Here is a 22,147-nt window from a genome sequence, read left to right on the forward strand (position 1 = left end):
TATGATCCTGGGTAGTTGACTCGATTTCCTTAAAATAATTTCCCTAACTACTACTAACTAGGCTGAACCAACTTGGACCACTGATTTGGGGACCAGCTCTATAGGTAGTTTTTCTAATCTACCAGTTCAGTATGACTCCTCTTGTTCTTCTAGTGACAGCTGAGTCCTCAGCATGCCTTAGTGTTGACTCAATTCTTAGACTGGTGTGTAAACTCACTGACTATTAGAATTACCTGGGCAGATTCACAAATACACAGATGTTCCAGGTTCACCCAAGGAATGGGATTTGATTGGCCTGAGGATAGAATTCAGACATCAGTTCAGAGTTTTTCAGTCTTTCCTAGAGATTATTTCAGGCAGTCTGACTTTTGACCCATTGGTTTAGACCTACTAGGGCCATCCCAAGCCACCACATGATCCACAGAGAGGTACAGGATGGAGGGAAATCACTGGGACAAACACAGAGCCCATACAATAGCCACAGAGCGCAAGCCCAATCTGAATGAGCCTTGGCACTGCTGGAAAGTGGCAGAGCAGACATTCCGACTTCACTCTCATAAGTCATCATAGAAGTAATAATGGCACAAGACTTCATTTCAAAAAATATTAGTAAAAATGTAATCGTGATACTCAATACCTGATTTACTTTCCTGTTATGAACATGATGGTGTATGTCTTTAATGTCAGGATCAGGAAGTTTTACTATGGGCGTAATTTGTACTTATGTTTCACAGCTATTACTGCCAAGAAAAAGTAAAAAAGACATGAAAAGAAATCATTCTATCAGTAAAACTACCCTTTTTTTTTCTTGAAAAGGGGGACCATGTGTGAGTTTGAAATGATTTTCTCAACTTAAACAGAGTGAGTACTTTATGTACTTTCAGCTTGGTGAATGGACACTTGGGTAGAGGATAGACAGAGGGAGAGTGGAGAAAATTATTTAAGCATTTTCCAGATGCTTTATTGTATCACATGCAGTGTTATGTATTCAGTCAGCCATGAGCATCCTTGCTGGAGAGCCAAGGAATAACAATGCAATTGTTTTCCCTTTGAATAACGCTCTGTTGAACAGAGAGCAAATTCGTCTCTAGAAGTTTTTCATGTTTTCAAAATCTTGGAAAAAAGGAAAGAATATATCACTCTAAAAAACTTCTGTATTTGAATTTGAGATGCTTTTCTATTATTAATAGTAGGAAGTCACACGTAAACTTCTATTAGGGAAAAAAAATCCAAGGATTTTGATCACACGTAAAGCACTTCCAAAGCCATTTATCATGACACATAAAACTGGCACACCTATCTCACTTCTCTAATTTTCTCCATAGCATTATCATCATTATTTCAGTCACCTGGTTTGGCTCTGTCGTCTTAACATGTTTTCTCATCCTTACATCTTAAAGTCAGTCATCTTCCTCTTTGTGTGCCACTGCTGTGAGCACCACGTTGTAGATCCTCAGTATCTCTTGGACTCTGGTGTCCACCTCTTCATTTCCCATCTCCTCGTTTCAGGCTTTCTTTTCAGCAAATTACCATGAACCCTGTTGCAAGATTAGACTTTTTTCTTTTTTTACAAGATCATTATTTTTTTTATCATTCATTTTAATATAATGGAAATACCATAGACTAGCAAATAACTTGTTCCTCTGAGTTTCCATTCTGATTTGAGATGGTAAACATTAAATTTCATGGACTGAGATATGGAAATTGCCTTCTGTAGTATACAGTGGACGCTCTGTAAATTATTGCTATTATTATACTTACAGGATTATATTCCAGATTCTCAGTTACTTTTAAGCTCTGTTCCAGCTGTAGTCACAAACTTTCTGCTAAAACAACTTTGATTTATTAATTGCCCAAGCCATTTCTTACCTTTTGATATTTTTTTCAACTTCTTATTTTGAACTTTGTGTTTGAATGCCTAATTCCTAATCCTTTCAAATTTTCCTCTTCCAGAACCATTTCAGGAACCACTTCAGCATACCTACTGCTTCTTCCCTTCTATGAACTTCCAACAATCCTTACTCTTGGGAGACATTTCTCCATGGGTCTCTCACATTTTTGCATGTGTATTGATTAGAGGCATCTACTGCTTTTTTCCAAATTATCTCTGCAAGAGGGTTTGCATACTAACAATTTGGAGGGCAGAGATAATTTCTGCTTCCAGAGCAAATGGTAGGTTTGTTTACTGTCTAATATAGCAAAGACGCTGCGTCCCTCCAAGGCAAAGGTCAGGCAGGCTTACTGCCCTTATAAAGGATACCAAGCTCATATTCTGTTTCTGTAATGCAACTCTCTATGTTTGAGAGGGTCACCCGCTGTCTTTGCATTGTCCTGTGACTACTACTAATGTCATGTACAATGAAGTCCTTTGTCTTTGGTTCATTGTGTGTTCTGCCAGCATTCCTGAAATTGCAGTAGGTTAACTTGTTAGCTTGTAAGTAGGATAAAAATCTCAAATCCCTCATAGTCCTTTACAATTACTACTACTATATTAGGTTGCTATAGCTCATATTTTTTTTTGCCTAATAATCTATTCTTTCTTCTCTTTATTCTTGTCATTGGTTTAAGGAGAAAGTGGGATCTTTTTTTTCCTGCATTTTTTCCACATTATGGATTGACTTTATCACTTCCTGTGATGTCATTTATCTTGCTTCTTTATTCTTTGTATTCCTCCCCCCAATTTTTTTCACATTGATCCTTCAGCTATCAATTATTCACTGCCTCCAGAACTCTTGTGAATTTGACTTTCACAAATGTTGATTTATCATCTTTGTTATCACATTTAAATTTCTTAGAAATAGAAATTATTTTGGTTTTTCTTTTAAAAGATATTCCATAGTTCCCAATGAACGATCTAAAATAAAAGCATTTATGAATGAAAACTCAAGATGAAAATGATCCAATGAGTCTACTCAGGTAATAGTCATCTTTTCCTCTTCTCCACCAGAGGGCGCATTCCACATTGGATTTAGAAGCATTCCAAGTCTGGGCTCTTGTCTGCTTTGAACACTTACCTGACTGTTAGTGTTCCATAAATGTAGCTAAATGAATTAGTAAATGTATAAAAATGCATTAAAGATGCAGCTTTTGTGTGGTTACATCTTAACCTACACAGAAGCTCCAGTTGAGAGCAATGAAACCTCGTTTGACTATGATTTCATCATTACTGCAGTTCAGTCTACTAAGTAGAGTTTTCAAGAACAAAAATAGGTTCCTGTGTTTTTTCATATTTTCCAGGAACCTAAAAGTGTATGTCAGTTTACACATATTGACAGCTGACACTTAATGTAGTGGCCTGACTAGAAATTGTTTTGTAACTAAGTAGTGACAAAACAAATGGAATCCAAGTCTCCCATGAGGATGAGGGTGACTTAAACAGTATTGACTATTAAGGAAACAGAGGTAGAAGAGGCAGAGGGTTCTCTACTAACTCTTAAGTGAATTTATTTAATTTTATCTTGTACAATTTGCTCAAAGAGGTCAAAGCTAACTGAAAAATCAACTCCTGCAGAACTTGACTTTTAATGAATCCAAATGGTTAGAATATATTGAACCATTACCGTCTTCTCTGCAGCTGTAGCATTTTGAAGTCAGATGAGGTTTGAGCTAGCCACCTGGTATTGTAAGATAAGTATGATACAGCTTTGGCTTTTTGCTCTGAGGTTGCTCACACTCTGTACTTGAGTTACCCACAGGGAACTAAAAGAGCATCCAACCCTGTGGTTTTTTGGTCATGCTGGCCTGGTCATGCTGGGTCTGAGAACCAGAACAGGTAGAACAACACCTCCAACTTTCACACCTTTACCTCCTGGGAGTGCCTGTGTTTTATTCACCCAAGATCCTCACAGCATTCTCTGGGGGGCCATATGTAGCCCTAGGAGTTAGAAAGTAGTTCTCTTTTAGCCCAAGTTTCTCCTTCCCTGCCCATGAGATAGATCAGCCAGAAATTGCAATGGAAATACCCAGAAACTCTCACCTGCTGCTAGAAGGACTGGCTAAGTTGACTTCAAGCAAATTTAGAAGTTAAGGGCAGTGCTGTAGTGATAATTTCTTCCTGAATCAGATCTTCCAACTTTTCTACCACTTCTTGGAAGAAAACTGATCCCCAAACCTCACAGCCTTGGGGCAAGAATTTCTATAGGCAGCTGATTAACCAGTACAAAGAAAGTTAGTTTATGCTCCCCTTCTTCCTCGTTATCCGTTATCCCATCCCGTGGCCTTTCATTCCTAAAGATCAGTTCAATATATGATACATTTTTCAAAAACCATCTCAAGACTTGTAAAACTGTCAACATTTTCCCAGTTGTTTTCTATAATTTTGACCTCTGATGCTAGAGTTCTACATGAACACTAGATAGCGCTATGGGACAAGAAATCTGAGGGTCTGGAACCGCTGGGAACCCAGGACTCGGAGGGAGAAGAGGTGGGAGCAGAGAAGACAGAATGTGAAGAGAGGGTGTTCAGGGGGTATTGTCAGAGGAATAAAAGCCACAGGAAGCAAACAAACTGTATTAATCTAACCAGCTATGCTTCAGTCAATAAACCATGAATTTATTGCCTGCCCTAACGGATTCCAAGGGCTATTAAAGAACCGGTCCCTCCATTGAAAAACTGAGGATGGAAGAGAGTTGGCAAAGTTCTTTTTACCCGCCTCTGTCACTTACCCTACTAGGAGTCTAGAGTAAAGACTTGAGGAGACCAAGGAACTCAGGTAACAGGTCTCAAGAACCCTGAGGTGTCCCTTGAATCTATTTGAATTGCATTCGTGTCCCCAGGGAATAAGAGTGCTTGGATTAGTTTGTGGATTTGAGTGTAGGTGTACTTCCTGCTCCAGGTGTATCCTCCTTCCACTTTCTCCTCTCATCTGCCTTAGAAGTTTTGCATAGGGATTCCCCTCCCTCTCACCGAGAAAGGGCGTTTGCAGTTGTTTGTTTGTGTTAACTGCACTCCTTTGCAGTAATTATTCTCAAAAGCAGTATATCTGAGTTTGTGGGGGAGAATGCCTAGAACAAGAGGTGCTTGCACGCGAGTTCCCAGTGTTGATGTCCTCTGGGGCAGACTACTTTTTCACCCAGTGTCAGCGGTCTCAGCCTTAGAAAGAAAAACTTGCTACTGGCCTTGGTTCCCTAAGGAGTGACTGCTCAACTCTCGGGAGATACACGGGAGAGAACTCGGTTTAAATGAAGAAGATAAACACCAGAGTTACATGCTCCACAATCAGCAACACTGCCATCACAATTAAAATATATATATAAAAAAAAAAAAAAAACAGAACACATCTGGGCGAAACGCAAGCCCCAGTCTCGCATGGCTTGCAAGGCAGTTTCCCTTTTTCCTCTTTTTTTTTTTTTTTTAAATATCTGAACAACTCCTCTGTTGTCCTGGGGGCTTCTCTGGCTGTTCCAGGCCGCAGGGTCCTCCCGGACGTTCATCCCCCAAGAACTGGGTACCCAGCATGGTCCCTGGGACTTCCTTGCTCCCGGGTTCTGTCCTTCTGCACTCATCCGCCCACACGCGTCTGTGAGCCAAGTGGGACTGGGATTCGGTGTTGTGCCTGTGGAGTGAGAGAGCGGGTATAGGACAGGCCTGGGCTGGAGACGGGTGCTCACTGGTACTAAGGCAAAGCCTTTGCAAACCTATGTGACCAAGCAATTGGGTAGGGCATGTTGAGTTTTCCATTCTTGGGAGACTCTCAGGCGCTGGGGCTTTGTCAGACACTAGAAATGTGGGGATTTGAAGGGGGGAAAGCTTGTGCACTGTGTGGGCTCTTTGTGTGAGCTGCCCAGCTGGACTTCGAGTGGGCCGTGTGTGCTCGGAGAATGTGCAGAGGTGGCGATTCCCATTTTTCTCACTTTTTTTTTCGCTGCAGTCTTCTCTTTTGCTTCCGCAGGCTCTTACGGGTGGCAGCCTATGCGTGGGGCGAGGTGCGCGGGGTAGGGTGGGAAATTGGGCTCTACACGTTTTTGTCATTCTAAAGGCTAGTTCGGAGGCTTTCGTGCCTAGTGGAAGAAAGGTAAAATTTTCAGAGGTCAGACCAAACAGGGAAGAGAAGCTTACGTTGGAAACCAGACTCTCGGCTCCTTCTGTTACGGGCAGTCAATTCCAAGCACGCTACTCCTGGTTGGTTCCCCGCCCACATACCAGGTAGCTCAACCCGACAGGGGTAAACCCTAGGATTCAGAGGACAAAAGGCTTTGGACTTGTTCTGAGAGCACAGACGAGTGTAATTAGAATCTCTCTTGTAGCGCTTTTCTGATACCATGATGTGACTGCTGGAAGCTCCTTCCCATGCGCCTTGTAGGATTTGGCAAACTTGAGCGTCAGACTCCCTATTCAGAGCCAAGGGGTGGGGTGCTAGGAATGGGGGAACTGTAAAAGGGGCAATAATACTGGCAAAATATCAGGCCCCCATTAAGCGCGCGCGCGCGCGCGCGCGCGTGTGTGTGTGTGTGTTGTTTGGGGGATATCTTTTCTCAACTCACTTACAATCTACTCCTCTGCGTCCCTTTGACCCCAAGGAATTTTAAAGGCAGGGCTGAGTCCGAAGCCTGCGCTTGGGGCCAGGTTTTGCTCCCAATCCAGTGAGAAATTTCTTCGGTGGATGGAACTTGTCCGTGAGTGGCTTCCTGTTCTGAAGACCCCTAGATTTCATAGCTTCCCTTTCCCTCCCTCCCTCTTGGCTCAAATTAAACTTCCCAGTTCCATCCCAAAGCACCAGGGGAGTGAGGCAGGACTGGGAAAGCCATCCCATCTCCTGAACCCGGCGCGGGCGGCTGTCCGGGTTTCCAATCGCCGCTTGGAGATTGAAAAAGACAGAAGGCTCGCCGCGTGCACAGACAGTTAGTTAATGGAAACCCTGTAAATCGGTTTTAAGTGCACCCAGGACGGAGGGGGAGGAAGGTGGAGGTAGTGATGATGGGGGTGGGGATAGGATGTAGTGGGGGTGAATGGGTTACACATCTAGCAATTCTGAAAATGAGAACCGCATTCCCTTTCTCCATTGTACTTAATTTAGAAAAATAAATGTATTAAAGAAAATAGCACGGATAGGGAAACCCGAACTCCCCAGCCCGCCCCAAGCGGAGGAGTACGCGGCTTCCCTTGGCAGTGAACCCGGCTGCGGCTGTCCCCCTCTTCTCTCCCTCCCTCCTCCCCGCCCCCGGCGGGGCACTGCTACTACGGCGATCGCCACCTCACGCCGAAGGAATGCTCGAAGTATGCACACGTTCCCAAAAGTAGACCTCCTTCACCGCCGGAGGAGCATACATCACCCTGTGGCAGGCTTCCACCTTCTCAGGCGTTTCGTAACCGAGTAAACTGAGAGTGGGAACAGCCCTCTATTAAGTAGCCCGCGGCGCGGAGTCTCTTCCCACTCCGCGAAGGCGAGCCGCCCCAGACGCGTCCGTCCGCCGGCAGCTGCAGTCCCTGGCGGTCTCCGCTTGTCTTGCCGCGCCGGGCGATCCTCCTTGGATCCTCCTCCTCCTGGACCTCCCCGCCGCTGTTCATATTCCCGCGGCCGCCAGGTGCTCCTGGAGCGCAGAGCCTTTCGCTCCAGCGTGAGGGGGTCACAAGGAGCTCCGGCTTCTCCGACGCCTGGAAGCCACTGTCGCTGCCGCTACCTCCGTCACTACCGCCTCAGGTCAGTTTGGTATCTATCTGCTTTACTCTGTGTGCCCCAAAGATAACTAGGGAAACTTGCTTCTAGACTGCACTTAGACGGGAGCCATAAGGAATCCTGGGCAAGGACTTGTAAGAATGGAGAGGCGCTTGAGAGTTGCAGTGATGTACAGGGGTTTTGTGGTTTACTTGGGGTTTTGAGGTAGAAGGGAAAAAAAAAAGTCTTTTCTTAAAAGCTGATGCAAGGCGGCTGTTTGCGTGCATAGCTTCACATTCAATGTTTGCGTTTGTAGGGGAATTTCATCTATAGAGGCTGTCAATTTCAATAGAGCGTGTCTTGGGTCCTGCGGCAGTTCGTCCCTCAGTATCTTTCTGCGGTAGCTTTGCAGGGGAGTGCCGGCGTGCGGCCGGGGTTCTGCGAAGGTATTTCAGTGACGCATGGTGCGGAATTCTTTGGAGGGCCAGCTGAGTGCTCTGCAGCTCGTCGAGGCTGCGCGGGTGTGGGTGGCATCTCGAGACAGATTCCTGGTGCAGTGTTCTTACATCTTCCTCCCCTGCTTTTCGAAGCATCTGAGATAGTGGGTTAGGCCAGCTCTAGGGCACTCATTCTTGGGCCCACTTTTTCGGGTTCCTGGAGAAAATTCCCTTTCTGACCCCTTCCCGAATGCATTGTTGAGACTTTCTACTCAGGGTTGGTGGGACTTCCTAGGCACTTACCACCTCAAATCCTGGATTAGAGAGCGTGGGACCCCCGGATCATGTACGGAGAGGGAACCTGGAACTTGGAAGATCACAAGACCCAAATCTAGCATCCTCAGTGACCCTCCAGTGACCGGTTTTGGGCTTTCTGGAATCCATCTCCCCGCCCCCCGGACTAGACAGACTTTTAAAGAATGCTGGGGAAGAATAGGGCAAGAAAGGACAAGAGCTTTAAGCCAGTTGTTAGTTAAGGTCAGGGTCTTAAGTAGCAGGGAAGGTAGAAGAAGGGGATGGGATCTGGAGGGGCTGTGTGTGTGTGTGTGTGTGTATATAAAATCATATTTTAAAAACTTGACTCCAGAGTTCAGGAATTGGCCTCTTCCAGAGTGGGAGAGTGGGGGAGGGGTGAGTTGGCCGAAGGGGACCAGTTCCCATAGCGCCCCCACCCCCAACTGACTCATTTTCATTCATGAGGGTGAAGTGAGGGAATCCTCACTGCCACGTAGGGGCGGCCGCTTTCAGATACTTATGTCTGAGAATGCTCAATGAAGTGTTGCTAAGCATTCAGATAAATGTTTTGGCTAAAAAGGAGAGAAAACGTTCTCTTTTTTTTTTTCAACATATATGGACAGAATGCCTGGTTGGCGGAACTGACTTCTGCTTTCAGATACCCCAAAGCGAGATGATTCATTCTTAATGCTAAGTCAGGAAGCCGATAGGTGGCGCTCTAGACCCAGAAAAACGCTTCCACGCCTCAAGTTTTTGTTGAGTTCAGATTTTTTTTTTTTTTTTTTTTTTTTTTTTTAAATCTGCACACGGTGTTTCGTGGGTAGATTGTCAGCTTTTAACTTTTCGCGCGGACGATTGCCAGCTGGGTTGGAAATTATTATGGCAAAGTTAAGGCCTGAACAACGGGCCAGTCTTACCTCTTGCATTTCACTGATGTAGAAGAGGGTTAGAAATGTCAAACAGTTGTTAATTAGGAAGAACGAAATTGTAGAGCCCTTGGATCCCTCAAGCAGCGCCAAAATTTAATCTTGGCTTCATAAAAAGGTGCTCTAGGCAATTTGGCACGCCTGCTCATCAGACATTTAACATGGAATTTACACTCAGGCAGAGGAAAGCTATCCTAATGCATTGTACCAATAATTTGGAAAGACATGGTTGGAGATTGTTAGTTTCTTTTCTCAAGAAGAGTCCGAACTTTGGCTCATTTTTGGATTCTCAAACACCAGTCTTCTTCCTCCTCCATTTTTCATGAGGCCTAGCCTGTTGCTCCCTTACAACAATTTGCATACCTAGAGTCAATTCTCTTTTTATGTTTTGCCACTGGAAGTAGGGTCTTAATTCAGTTCATTCTTGGTAGCTTTTGTCTCTAGACTGGACCTTAGAATATTTTAAGAGATTCCATTCTGTTGACATGTTTCCCTACTGTGTGTTGGTGTTGGGAAACTACAAAAGGTGAAGATGACTCTTTGTCTTTAAGAAATTGATAATCTGGTTACAGAATAAGAAAAAAAAATCAGAATAGAAAATATTCAGTTCTGGAGCATATATAACTGCAACTTTCTAGGATAAATGAATAATTAAATGCACAGATTCATTATTAGCAGATTTTTCATTAAAATATTTTGGGAAAACAGACAAGGGCCTTTTTTTGCCTCTTGCATTGCCTTGTCTCTCTTTATTATGTATTTTAGAGTTGTTTTTCCCTCATCTTCGGTAAAGCGTTTATCAGATGTGAAAACAACAGTTAGCAGGAGGGGTTAGGTGTCAGCTGGGTCTTACACATTTCTGTATAATCCATTTCAGACCTTCAAGACCTGCATATTTGTAGACAGGACAAAATGAGGAAAAAAGAGAGTAAAAGAGGTTTATTATACTTTTCCAAATTACCCTGAGACCACTAAAGCACAGTTACCTAAAGAGTTCAGCAGCTAGGAAAAAGCAGCCAAATAAAATCCCCAGCTGGAAGAGACATTTAGTTGAGTCAGGGATAAAATGACCTCTGAATTAGCCATCACCCAGGATGAAGTCATATGGGGGTTGGGAAGGCCTTCTTGGGATGTTATGCAGAACTGGTCTCCAGGAAAATAGGACCCTCTTTAAACTTGAATTTCCTCTTGGTGCCATGATTAGACTTATGTAGATGAACTTGACTTCCATGGCTCCACAATAGGTCCATTATATGCTGGTGGTTTCTAAGAGCTCTGTGGTTATTAAGGCAGATTTGGCCCGGTTCTGGATTGTGTCCAGGCTCCAGTTCTAACCTGGTTCCAGGCCTGCCCAGACCGGGTTCTGATGCGATTACTGCTTCCTCCTGCAGATCTTCATGCGGCTGTGAACTCTGAGCTCGAGCATGCGGACCAGGCTTTCCCCAGCGCTGGCCGCCCTGGGCGCGGCCCTGCTCCTGTCTTCCATTGAGGCAGAAGGTAAAAGGATTTTCTTTCCCTCTTCCCGAGTAACACTGCAGAATTCGAGAAAGTAAAAAAAGCACATCTTTCCAGTTTCTATTGCTTGCTCTGTTTCCCCCGGCACTTCTAGCTTTCTCGGGTGGTTTCTCTCCTTCAGAGAAACGCCCCCTTCTCCTGAGGTTTGTCCGTTTTCCAGCTCTCAGGTCCGGTTCTTTTGTATTCTGCTTAAGCCAATCCGTACAGTGCTGTGTGGTCTCCTTGCTCTTGTCTCTGCGGTGTGCTGTCCACACTGCCACCTCCACTGACGCCTTCTGAAAAGACCAGCTGCATCTAGCTCTACCAACAGGATACCTCCGGGTGGTACCCAGGAGCCTCGGAGCGCGGGCGCGGGCGTACTCACTTGGGCTGGTAAACCATTTGGGTCAGGGGTGCGACCTTGGTGACAAAACGAAATAAAAGACTCCAACAGCGCCAGGTCTGAGCGTCTGTGTATTTTGTAGGGATCCCACCGACCATGCAAGGCAAGGGGGTGAGCAGGCAAACAACTCTCTGAATGGGCAGCAAAAAGAGGTGGCGCCGTGGGGCGGGGGTGTTCACGTGACCTAGGGTCTCTGCCGTCCCTGTTTGCTTCGAAGGTCTCCAAGGCACGTGGCCCAGAACAACCAGCTCAAGCAGGTTGGGTGTGGGCCAAGGTTCCCAGCCCGGGAAGCAAGTGTGCGCCAAAGGAGCTGGGCTCCAACTCCATCGTCTTTCCTTAGCTTGCTCCTGCCTTCTCGGGAGAGTTGGGCGCAGCTGACCTTAGTGAGAGGCAGTCTGAGAAGGGTCTCCAAACAGCTATGTGTGACCCTTTAGAAAACGAAGGACTTTTGTTAGACTTTCAGTCCGATGCTATTCTTTTAGTTGGGTGCACTTGATGCCTTACTTTCAAGAAATTCACTGAAAAGGTTATTTCTATGTATTAAGTCCATGGGGGCTTTCCTCAAACACCATTGAAGAACTAGTCTTCTTATTGGGCAATTTGGTGTAATGTCATAAAAGGCATCTTTTTTTTTTTTTTTTTTTTTTAAATTAAAAATGTGCCTGATGAAGCTAAAGGAGAAATTCTGCATGTGACAGTTACCAAAGTTTCAGGGTGGGTTGTGATTTTTTTTACAGGTGAGGGGAAAGTTTGGCTGTTTCACAACACTGATGTTTTGGAAAACTTTCTACACTAAAACTGCCAGTACAAAAAACTAAGATGTGGAAAAATGATCTCCAAAATGTATGGCATATTTAGAAAAGTAACAGAAACTGGGTCTTCTTACCTCATCACTCTTGTGAATGTAGAGTTTTTTCAAGTGGCCTCTGTGAAGTAATATTAACATGAGGTTGCCTTTGGTGCTCTATCCTTTTTGGTTGTTAGGAAGGAATTTTATTTGAGGAACTTCTGGAGGGACTACTGAAGATATTTTTAGATAATTCACTGAAGGGGCCCATTTATTGCTCATTAAGAAAATAGTTACTTGAAAATGCAAGATTTGAGAATTCTTAGGAAAAGAATTAGGTTGGAAATGATGTAAGTGGAAAAAATCAATTCTGAATTGGCTAATGGTTAGCCAGCAAAGTGCAGTTAAAAAGAACGTTTTAGTCTAAATTGTTACTTCTGATTATTTCCATATTTGTCACATTTAGTCTTTTTAATTTGCATTAGTTTCCATATGGTATGGTAATGCTTTCTTTTGCTTTCTTGAACTGTGTCTTTTCTCTGCCTCTCCTTAAGTCAGTATATTTTAATAGGATTCATTTTTTGGCCTTATTTTCTAGTTTGGCACTGTCATATAGAAATACAATATGAGCCACAAATGTAAGTTGCATATGTAACTTTAAAAAGTTCCTAGTAGTCACATGAAAAAGAAAAAGGAACAGGAAAAGTTAATTTTTACCATATATATTTTTTTAACTTAATATTGTTTCAACAAGTAATCAATATAAAGTTGTTAGATATTTTGCATCTTTGTACTAAGTTTCTGAAATTGGGTGTGTATTTTATACTTGCAGCACATTTTATTTTGGACTGGTCACATTTTAAGTACTTGATAGCCACATGTGGCTGGTTTCTTCTGTGCTGGACAGCACAGCTCTAGTGTTAACTACCAACTAAGTGTCCCCAGGAGCTTGTGAAGGTCCAACAAAATTTGTGGCCAAAGCCCTGTTGGGGACAATGGGCTGGAAACAGAATTTTTTTGAAATCTTTCTGTTGGGAGCATTTCAGAATTTCAACTTGCACCTCTGTTTGGTATTATGCCATTTTGATCTTAGTCCTAAAGTAATCAGAGTTACTTTTCTTTCTTTTTCATGACTCACACTTGAACACTTGTATTCATACTGTTTTCTCACCATTTTTATTTAATTAACTTTTATGTGCTGAAACCAGTACTTTTTTGATATTAATTAAAAGTGTTTTGGTGTTTGCTTTTTTGCATTTCTCCCTTTTTAAAAATAGAGGTACTGCCTTTGCCTTGTTTTTCTTCTGTATACTCATATAAGAAATTATGATTTTCATACCATTGTATCTTTTTCTATAGCAATAAGGGTGAAAATGTTATTTTTTTTTTAATCTTCAGTATTTGTAGTTTTTAACTACACAGTAGACATTACCAAACTTATAACTTGGTCAGTTCTCTCTGTGGCCTATGTGTGTGAATTATTTTTTATTCATATGTTGCATAGTTTGTTAATTATTTTTCAGAAAGTGTAATACCTTAACACTTTCCATTTAAAGTTTAATGGTCAATATATCCTAAAAATTGGACACACCTTTTATTTATTTTTTTGTGGTAATGAGGCTTGAACCCAGGACCTCATACATGCTAGGCAAGCAAGTGACCATTGTAGAATATCCCCAGTCCAGAACCGTACATCTTTCTAATCAATCTAGAATTTGAGATGGAGAAAAACTTTGTGAAATAGTGTTTTAACTTTTGTCAGTATTATTTATAGCTTATAATATATAATGAACAATTATATATTATTAATTCATCAGTGAGTTGAGATCATAAGCTGTATGTTGTGTATGTTTAAGAAGCTAACTAATCCATATTTCTATAATCCTGTCTCATATATAATAGAAATTTCAAAATAGAGAAGAATTTAGAGATCACTTATTATAATTCTTATTTTCCAAATGAGAAAAATGAAACCAAGAGGTTGAATAACTTGATCAATGAATATAGTTAGGGACAAAACCCAGATAAAACCCAGGATTTCTAGTACTTGTTTGGTGCTGGTTTGGCCACACTGTCCTTCATTTTTTTTTTAATCCTTCATTTTTACTGAGCACCTGGTCACCCTAGTCAGTTTAATGGGAGAATGCATTTTGTAATGTGTATGATCTATTGCTTGTCTAAAATGTGATTTTTTTCTACTGGTTATTTCTGGCATTTTGTAAACAAAAATGAATTTTGATAGCATGGCAAATTTTAAATATATACTAACATTGTATGGAAAATGTAAATTAATATCTATGGAGTAAACTCATCACACTTTGCACAGTTCTAAAGGGCCTTACCATGAAGGTAAAATTCTTTCCAATGTTATTCCAAATGCCAGATAAAGAGTCTTAATTAGTTCATCAAGATGATATTTTAGTGTATGTTCTCAGCTTTAGTTTATCTGTAACACATTAGATCCACTCAAAACATTAGAATATTCCCTTCTTACTTGTCCATTTGTCCATCTAGCCATCCATCCATCCATCCATCCATCCATCCATTCATCTCTGCCATGGTTCGTAAATTCTTGGTCATAGACTCCTGTTCAGTGACCTCATAAAAATTGTTATTTATGTATTGTACATCAAGGCACACACCTTAGTTTTAGAATTGCTTGAACAAGTATGTAAGGTTAATGAACCAAATTCTATCTCTGTCAGAACTGGCGATGTTGACATACCACGTATTTGTCATTGACCAGGCGTCATTTGTTCTTCTAATAGTGGTTTATCATGAAGTAGGAAAGTACGTGTGCATATATTAACAAACAACAGCATATTAATAATGTGCTCAAAAGTTAATTTTTGACTGAAATGTTTCTTCTTTTGCATTTAATCTAGTGTAGAAGAAAACTGTACTATAGAGTCAGACCATGGAATAAAAGTGTTGCTACCTATTAACTGTGTTAACCTCTTTTGAATCTCACCTGTAAAAATTTGCCCAAGATTAGGTTGTTATAAGGAAAAAAGTAGACAATGTAAAAATAATTAGCTCTCTACTTATTACATGGAAGACAATCAGCAAATGTTATCTAGTATTATCATTCCTAAAATGTCCTAAATCCTGCCAGCTTATGTAACAAGATCCTCTTCTGAATGAGACTATCATAACAATGTTTTGATAACAAAAAGTATGATTCTTAAATATAAAATTAAATTACCAATATTTAAACTTTTAGTCTCTTAACTATCAGCATTTAGGTTTATGAATAGATATTAATTAGTTATTTATAATTTTAGTTCTATTTCTTTTGATTCAGATTCTCATTCTATGTAACTATGACTCTTTGCCATTATAAACCACATATAGATACTTCATATTTGAAATATTGCAGCATCAGCATTGTTGTAGGGAACACCTATGCTCAAAGGTGATGCAATGGTACTTGTGATTTATTTTTATGTAAGATTTTCAAAATTAATAAAAATATATTTTTCATTGATTTAAGTTGACATGGGTCACACATTCACACCTACTTTACTATTATTTTTTCATGAAACACACAAAAATGTATAAATAGAATGACAATTCTGAAAGGTTGTATATATGATATAATTAGATGAAAGTCGAATGGGCTCTATGATTGACACAGGCTAGTTGGCCATTTCCTACTTTTGATTACCAAGTACCACATCTGAGTTTCTATGAACACCTTAAAATCCTTTTAAATGTTAAAGACTTTTCCCCACAGTCAATTTTTCAGTTTATCTGGAATCCTGGTCATTTGGATATCAACAAGGTGGGCCGCTGCTGACCTTCAGCAGTTTTAACCTAATGTCCGCTGCTTCAGGTCAATTTCCTTCCAAGGTTGGTGGTACTATTTTTCCATGTACTGATTTTTTTTAAAAGCATGCTCAGGCCAGTTGTGTCTGCCTTTGCATTAAATTTGTCCTGAGCCATTGCCATTGGAACAATATTTTATAATGATATTCTTAATACCTATTGTCCTATTAACATCTGTCGCATGCTTATTATACTAAGTGAGGACTTTGGCTAAACCTTGTGATATGATTACAGGCTGAAGAATGTTCAATAATTAAACATTGCATGTAGATAATTTTTCTAATCTCACTGCCTGTGTATGGATAGTAAGAAAATAACATTCATTCCTGTGCTAGTATATCCAATAAAAAATAAAGCCATCTCCCATAGTTGCAAGCAGCAGTTCATTAAAGCAATATTTGCTTAATTTGTTTTATTTTCATTAAAATGTGGTATTAATATTATGTAAATCTCTAACCCCAGTTAAATTAAATGACTTGTCTTAGCTACTACTGTGTTTCAATTGACATCTATAAAACTCTAAAAGGAGATTGTAAACTCTCAAAACATATGCAAAAATTCTAACTCACAAGGAATACTTTCAGACTAAAACTTTTTGAGAAGAGTATGGCTAAAAATCATCTTACTTTATTGCCCTGCTTCAAATGTAATAATTTTTAATGCATCGACCATGCACTGACAGTGAGTCAGTACAATGCTGCATGATGAGGCATGAACATTGTAGAGAGAATATCATTATAAAATATTTTGGAAATGTCTTTGTGTAATGACTATTGTACATGGAGGCTTTTGTTTATCGTGGGAAACTAAAAACAAGTCAACATTTCATTGACAAATGCATGATGCTGTATGATTTTGTATGTAAACTATTTCTTTCTGTACTTTTCAATTATTCCTGTCATTGATTTCTTCAAGTTTTTATGCACAGTCATGTCTTCAGATTGCTGATTCTTCTCCACTGTTTTCTTTAAGTTCTGTAAATAAATGTCCATAAATATACATTGATGTTGTCTTTTCATAATTAACCATTGTTTTGTAAAGGCCCATACTGGCATTTTAACTTAAAATGCCATTTCAAGTATGGAGATACCTGCTGCAAAGGAAATAACAGTATTGGTTTACACCATGGAAACACATAGCAAGTCGGTGTAAACAGGCAGAATATTAGTTTTCCAAATATTTGTATATCACTGTCTATATACTTATAAAATTATTAACATCTCATATTATTATACTTGAATATTTGTCTATATGAATGTGAATATACATTTAAATGTATATTTCCTTGTGAGAAATACCTAAGTTTCCTATGATTTCTCCTTTTCATTAAGATACAGTTTTTATCTCTGCCACAGACTGAGATTTATCAATCAATAATGAATAATAAGGCAACAGTGCAGAGACTGAACCCAAAATATCATTGATTCCTTTCCACATTATGGAAAAAAAGTATTATGTCAATGTTCTAAATTAACTTCTATTGTTGTAAGCAGGTTGTGATTTGGCATGCTTGTTCAAAATGCACTCAGCATGTATTGAAATTCCTTTAATTGTTATGTGAATTGTTTGCATATGTGGTTATTATCTGTGATTTCATTGTACTTGTATGTACTTGTAACCAAATGTTTCTATTATGCTTGATTTTGCTGGCCATTCTTGAATGACCTAGCAACTCAAGAATCCAAAGTGTTTTGTGCTGTCCTCTGTAATATGTATACTTTCTGATGTTTTGTCATATCTTGTCAGCTTTTAATTTTATTTTTATCCAACAAGATATCTTTTATATTTGTTGGAAACAAATTTATGCAAAGACAACTTTAGTAAGCTTTGCTCAACACAATTCTTTATTAATTATATTGACCATTTTGCGACATTGGAAAATGTAACTAATATCAACTTTCTCTTTTGCAGTTGACCCGCCTTCAGACTTGAATTTTAAAATTATAGATGAAAATACTGTTCATATGTCATGGGCAAGACCAGTTGATCCAATTGTGGGTTACAGAATAACAGTGGACCCTACAACAGGTACGTTTTGAGATGTTGTGTTTTTAGGACAAAGGCATCAAAAATGATAAATCCAGGCTTCTTCTTTCCTCCCATCTCATCACGAGGAAGTCAAGATTTAGCAAACCTGATGTCTTTGGTTGATGTCCCCAGACATTTGGTGGACTGAGGTCCACAGATTTCCTCCCCAGTACCCATTTCTATATTTTGTGGTATTGAGCTTTATTAACATGGGTTTGCTGTGCTAAGCAAACAATGGAATCTGTTAACAATGGAATTTTACATTTTTTCAACTTCGTCAGAGTATTACTAATAATCTTTAATTTTAAAAATAGAATTCTTCTTGAATTACTTAATATTTTCAACATTTAAAATGCCAAACAATGAAGTGAGTTGTTATGCTTTATCCAGTTCCCTATACATCTGGTGCTCAGGAAACATTATTCATGGTCATGGTGCAAGAATCTCCCTTTGCTAGGTGGGTTTTGTAGCTCCAAGGGTGTTTAGTGTAAATGATGTTGCCTCAGTGTGGAAAACCAATCTCTTATTGATAAACTTTTAGTTATAAAATGGAGTGGGAAAATAACCATTTTTAACAGTGGCCAATGTCATTGACTGAGAGTAGAGGTGGGTGGTACCAATATAACTTATCACTACAGCCTGTTATCTTTTCATCTTTAAAAATATTAATAATTTAAAATGCTGATTTATCAGGGATTTTAAAAAAAATTATGGTTGAAGAACTTAAAAGTGGGTTAGCAATTTATTTTTTCTTCTTTTAATCTTATCTCCCCAAATATATTTGCAGTTAATTAATTGATCTATTCCAAAGTGGAAAAGCACCTCAAATAGGATCTATTCAGTACCCAGATATCAGAAATTATTGGCTCCCAACACTCAAAAACCTGGCCCAATGACTACCCAGTCCAGCAGATTCCCAGTGTTTTGATATCCCCTGGGGGCTCGATTGGTTTTGCATGTTCCATATGTGAGTCAAGAGCATTTCTCAGGGTTCTGTTACATATGCCACCTTTCTAAATTATGTTTTCATGAAAATGTAATAATTAAAAACATTAATAGGCATTTAGTTCCTAGGAAATACCATGTTTTCTGATTGAACTGAGAATGAGAATTTAAAAGAAAGTACACTGTCAATATATTAGTAAACATTCAAGATGCTGTATCTTGAAATATTTGATAATTAAATCAATTTAGAGGACCATTATTTGAGTATGGTACATTATTTCCACGCAAGTTGTTTCCCTCTGGGGTTAATTTAATATGATTTTTAAATTTTTATATTTTTTGATACTGAGGAATTAAACCCAGGGTTGTTTTACTATGGAGCTACATCCCTGGCCCTTTTTATTTTAAGACAAGGTCTCACTAAGTTGCTTTGCTAATTTGCTGAAGCAGCTCTTGAACTTGTGCTCCTCCTGCTTTATCCTCCTGAGTCACTGGGATTACAGGTATATGCCGCTGCACCAGCCTTTTTAACCTATAAGATTGTGTTTTCCTTGAATTTAATTCTATCTTTTTTTCTCTACTCTCTCTCTTCTAATTTAAAAATAAAATTATTTAATTTAAATTAATTATTTTTAATTTAAAAATAAATTATTGCTGCTTTACATCTCATTTATAACAACTTTTAAAAATCTACCATTTGTCTTCAAAAACAGTGAGATTTTTGGTGTGTTATTTTGGTATACTTTAATCTGGAAGAATCCTGAGCCTTCAAAAAGTATTGAATTTGCTAGGTGCAGTGGCACATGCCTATAATCCCAGTGGCTCAGGAGGCTGGGGCAGGAGGATCGCAAGTTCAAAGCCAGTCTCAGCAAAAATGAGGCACTAAGCAACTCAGTGAGATTCTGTCTCTAAATAAAATACAAAATAGGGACGGGGGTGTGGCTCAGTGGCCAAAGTGCCCCTGAGTTCAATCTCTGGTACCCACTCCCCCCACATGTATTGAATATGATTGTAACAAATAAAGACAATGCCTTTATTGAATTTTTCTAAAATTCAAGGTCTTAATCTTGGAAGAGTTAAAAATAATGTTTGGATATCTTGAAAAAAATGCACTTATTGCATTCATCTGTGAATTGCAATATATGGTGTTGTGTTATATTTTAAAAAGGTTTCATTGCATTCATATTTTCCTTTTTATATTTCCAGATGGGCCCACTAAAGAATTTACCCTTGCAGCTAGTACCACAGAAACTTTATTATCAGACCTTATACCTGAAATAGAGTATGTGGTGACAATAACTTCATATGATGAAGTAGAAGAAAGTGTACCAGTTATAGGCCAACTAACAAGTAAGTTCACATATACATTCAACTTTTATATTTTTATCCTGCAATATATTTTTCTATCTTCATATTTAATCTCTTATTACATAGAGTAAATTTGCTGTTATTAATGGATGCAAATAATTTATTCCTGGTTTATAACCCTGCTCTGTGGAAGTAGCAGGAGTGTTCCGAATGAACATTATTTAGAACATTAAACTTCTAGGCAATAGTGTTAATGTCTTTTTGAAGTATCTCTAAAATATCACTAAAAATAATTTATTGCAAGAAACTGCTTATTTGGCAGTGTGACCATCTGAGCATGACCATACTTTTTTGAAAGACAGTGGCAAAATAAATATATTTATTCTCTTTTAATGAAACATTTGCTTGGATTAATTTCCTTTTGTAATAATAAGGTTTTGACTCAGTTCAAACAGGTGGTCCGCCAAAGCCAGGGGAGAAGAAACCTGGAAAAACAGAGATACAAAGTGAGTGTTTCCATATGCTTTTGCTTGGATTTGAAGTTGTAAATGTAGTAACAAGTAGATGTGCCAATTGTATACAAAGATTGATCTTATTCCTGTATTTTTATAAGGTTTATCTGGAAGGAACACAAGCAATATAAGAGAAATGTATAATCAAGTACTTATAACCAAGTTCTGACTTTCTAGTCAATTTTTCATTCTAAGACAAACTGATAAATATAGGTGGTATTTAGAGATATATGAGAAATGTAAGGCTGGAGAAATGCCCTTAGTTATTGTCTGACACAATTCAACTGCCATGAAAATGCATGTCCAAGTCCAGGTGTATGTTATGTTCATCTTCATGGTATTTGCATTGTCTTAATTGGTTTTCCCCAAACCATCAATATTTATTCTAAATCAAAGCATTCTGCCCCAAATGGATTTTTATTTATTTAAATTATTTATTTGTTTTTAAATTTTTTACAGACTGCATTTTGATTCATTGTACACAAATGGGGTACATCATTTCATTTCTATGGTTGTACACTGATGTAGATTCATACCATTCGTGTAATCATACATGTACATAGGATAATAATGTCTGTCTCATTCCACCATTTTTCATAGCCCCCTCCCTCTCATTTCCTTCTACATAATCTAAAGTTCCTTCATTCTTCTCTCACTACCCCCGCATCCCCATTATATATCATTCTCCACTTATCAGGGAAAATATTCGGCTTTTGGTTTTTTGAGACTGGCTTATTTCACTTAGCATGATATTCTCCAGTTCCATGCATTTATTTGCAAATGCCATAATATTCTTCTTCTTTATGGCTGAATAATATTTCATTTTGTATCTATATCAGTTTCTTTATCCATTCATCTGTTGAAGGGCATCTATGTTGGTTCCACAATCCAGCTATTTTGAATTGAGCTGCTATAAACATTGATGTGGCTGTGTTACTATAGTATGCTAATTTTAAGTTCTTTGGGTATAAACTGAGGAGTGGGATAACTGGGTCAAAAGGTGGGTCCATTCCAAGTTTTCTGAGGATTCTTTACACTGCTTTCCAGAGTGGCTGCACCAATTTGCAACTCCACCAGCAATGTAAAAGTGTGCCTTTTCCCACACATCCACACCAACATCTATTATTGTTTGTGTTCTTGGTGGACTTTTACTTAAATTGGCTATTAAATAGTGTGCAAAATTATTTAGGTGTGCCACTTGTATTTGACTTGCGAAATTTTCCAGGACCCTTTTTCTCCTCGTCCTAGCTACTTCTTTTACTACCAATATCACGTCTTGAAGAACAAAGGTATCTTCGGAAAATCCACTGTGTTGCCTTGCAGGTAGAGATTTTCATGAAATCTGACCCACCCCCTCCACCATAGAGAGAAGGAAAGATGACATACAGTTATAAAGCCAATCTTTGTATTTTAGTACTTTAAGGATATCATATGAATTATCTATTTTATAATAAAATAATTATTTCTCCTCTGTTTAGTAAGGTAGGTTTGTCAAATTTGAGTACATCAATAATTAGGACAAGATATTCTGGTTGCTTTGCAGTATTTTATGTTTATTTTTACTTCTGTTAAGTTTCATTAACCCTTTAGA

The 22,147-nt window shown here is 39.1% G+C and overlaps 1 protein-coding gene across 2 annotated transcripts in view; it reads left to right on the top strand.

Moving 5' to 3' along the window:
• The first annotated feature begins 7,382 nt into the window (after positions 1-7,382).
• Positions 7,383-22,147, top strand: part of Col12a1 (collagen type XII alpha 1 chain) — a 109,998-nt gene continuing 95,233 nt past the window's right edge. Inside the window, exons 1-5 of one of the 2 annotated variants that reach the window (XM_047558679.1) lie at positions 7,383-7,639; positions 10,643-10,748; positions 17,675-17,791; positions 19,943-20,086; positions 20,491-20,550. In XM_047558679.1, the coding sequence (XP_047414635.1) occupies positions 10,676-10,748; positions 17,675-17,791; positions 19,943-20,086; positions 20,491-20,550 (394 nt within the window). In that variant the 5' untranslated portion in view covers positions 7,383-7,639; positions 10,643-10,675. The remainder of the gene's footprint in view (positions 7,640-10,642; positions 10,749-17,674; positions 17,792-19,942; positions 20,087-20,490; positions 20,551-22,147) is intronic. The other variant, XM_047558681.1, reaches the window with a different exon arrangement.

Source organism: Sciurus carolinensis, chromosome 7, assembly GCF_902686445.1.
Source record: "Sciurus carolinensis chromosome 7, mSciCar1.2, whole genome shotgun sequence".
Classification (NCBI taxonomy): domain Eukaryota; kingdom Metazoa; phylum Chordata; class Mammalia; order Rodentia; family Sciuridae; genus Sciurus; species Sciurus carolinensis.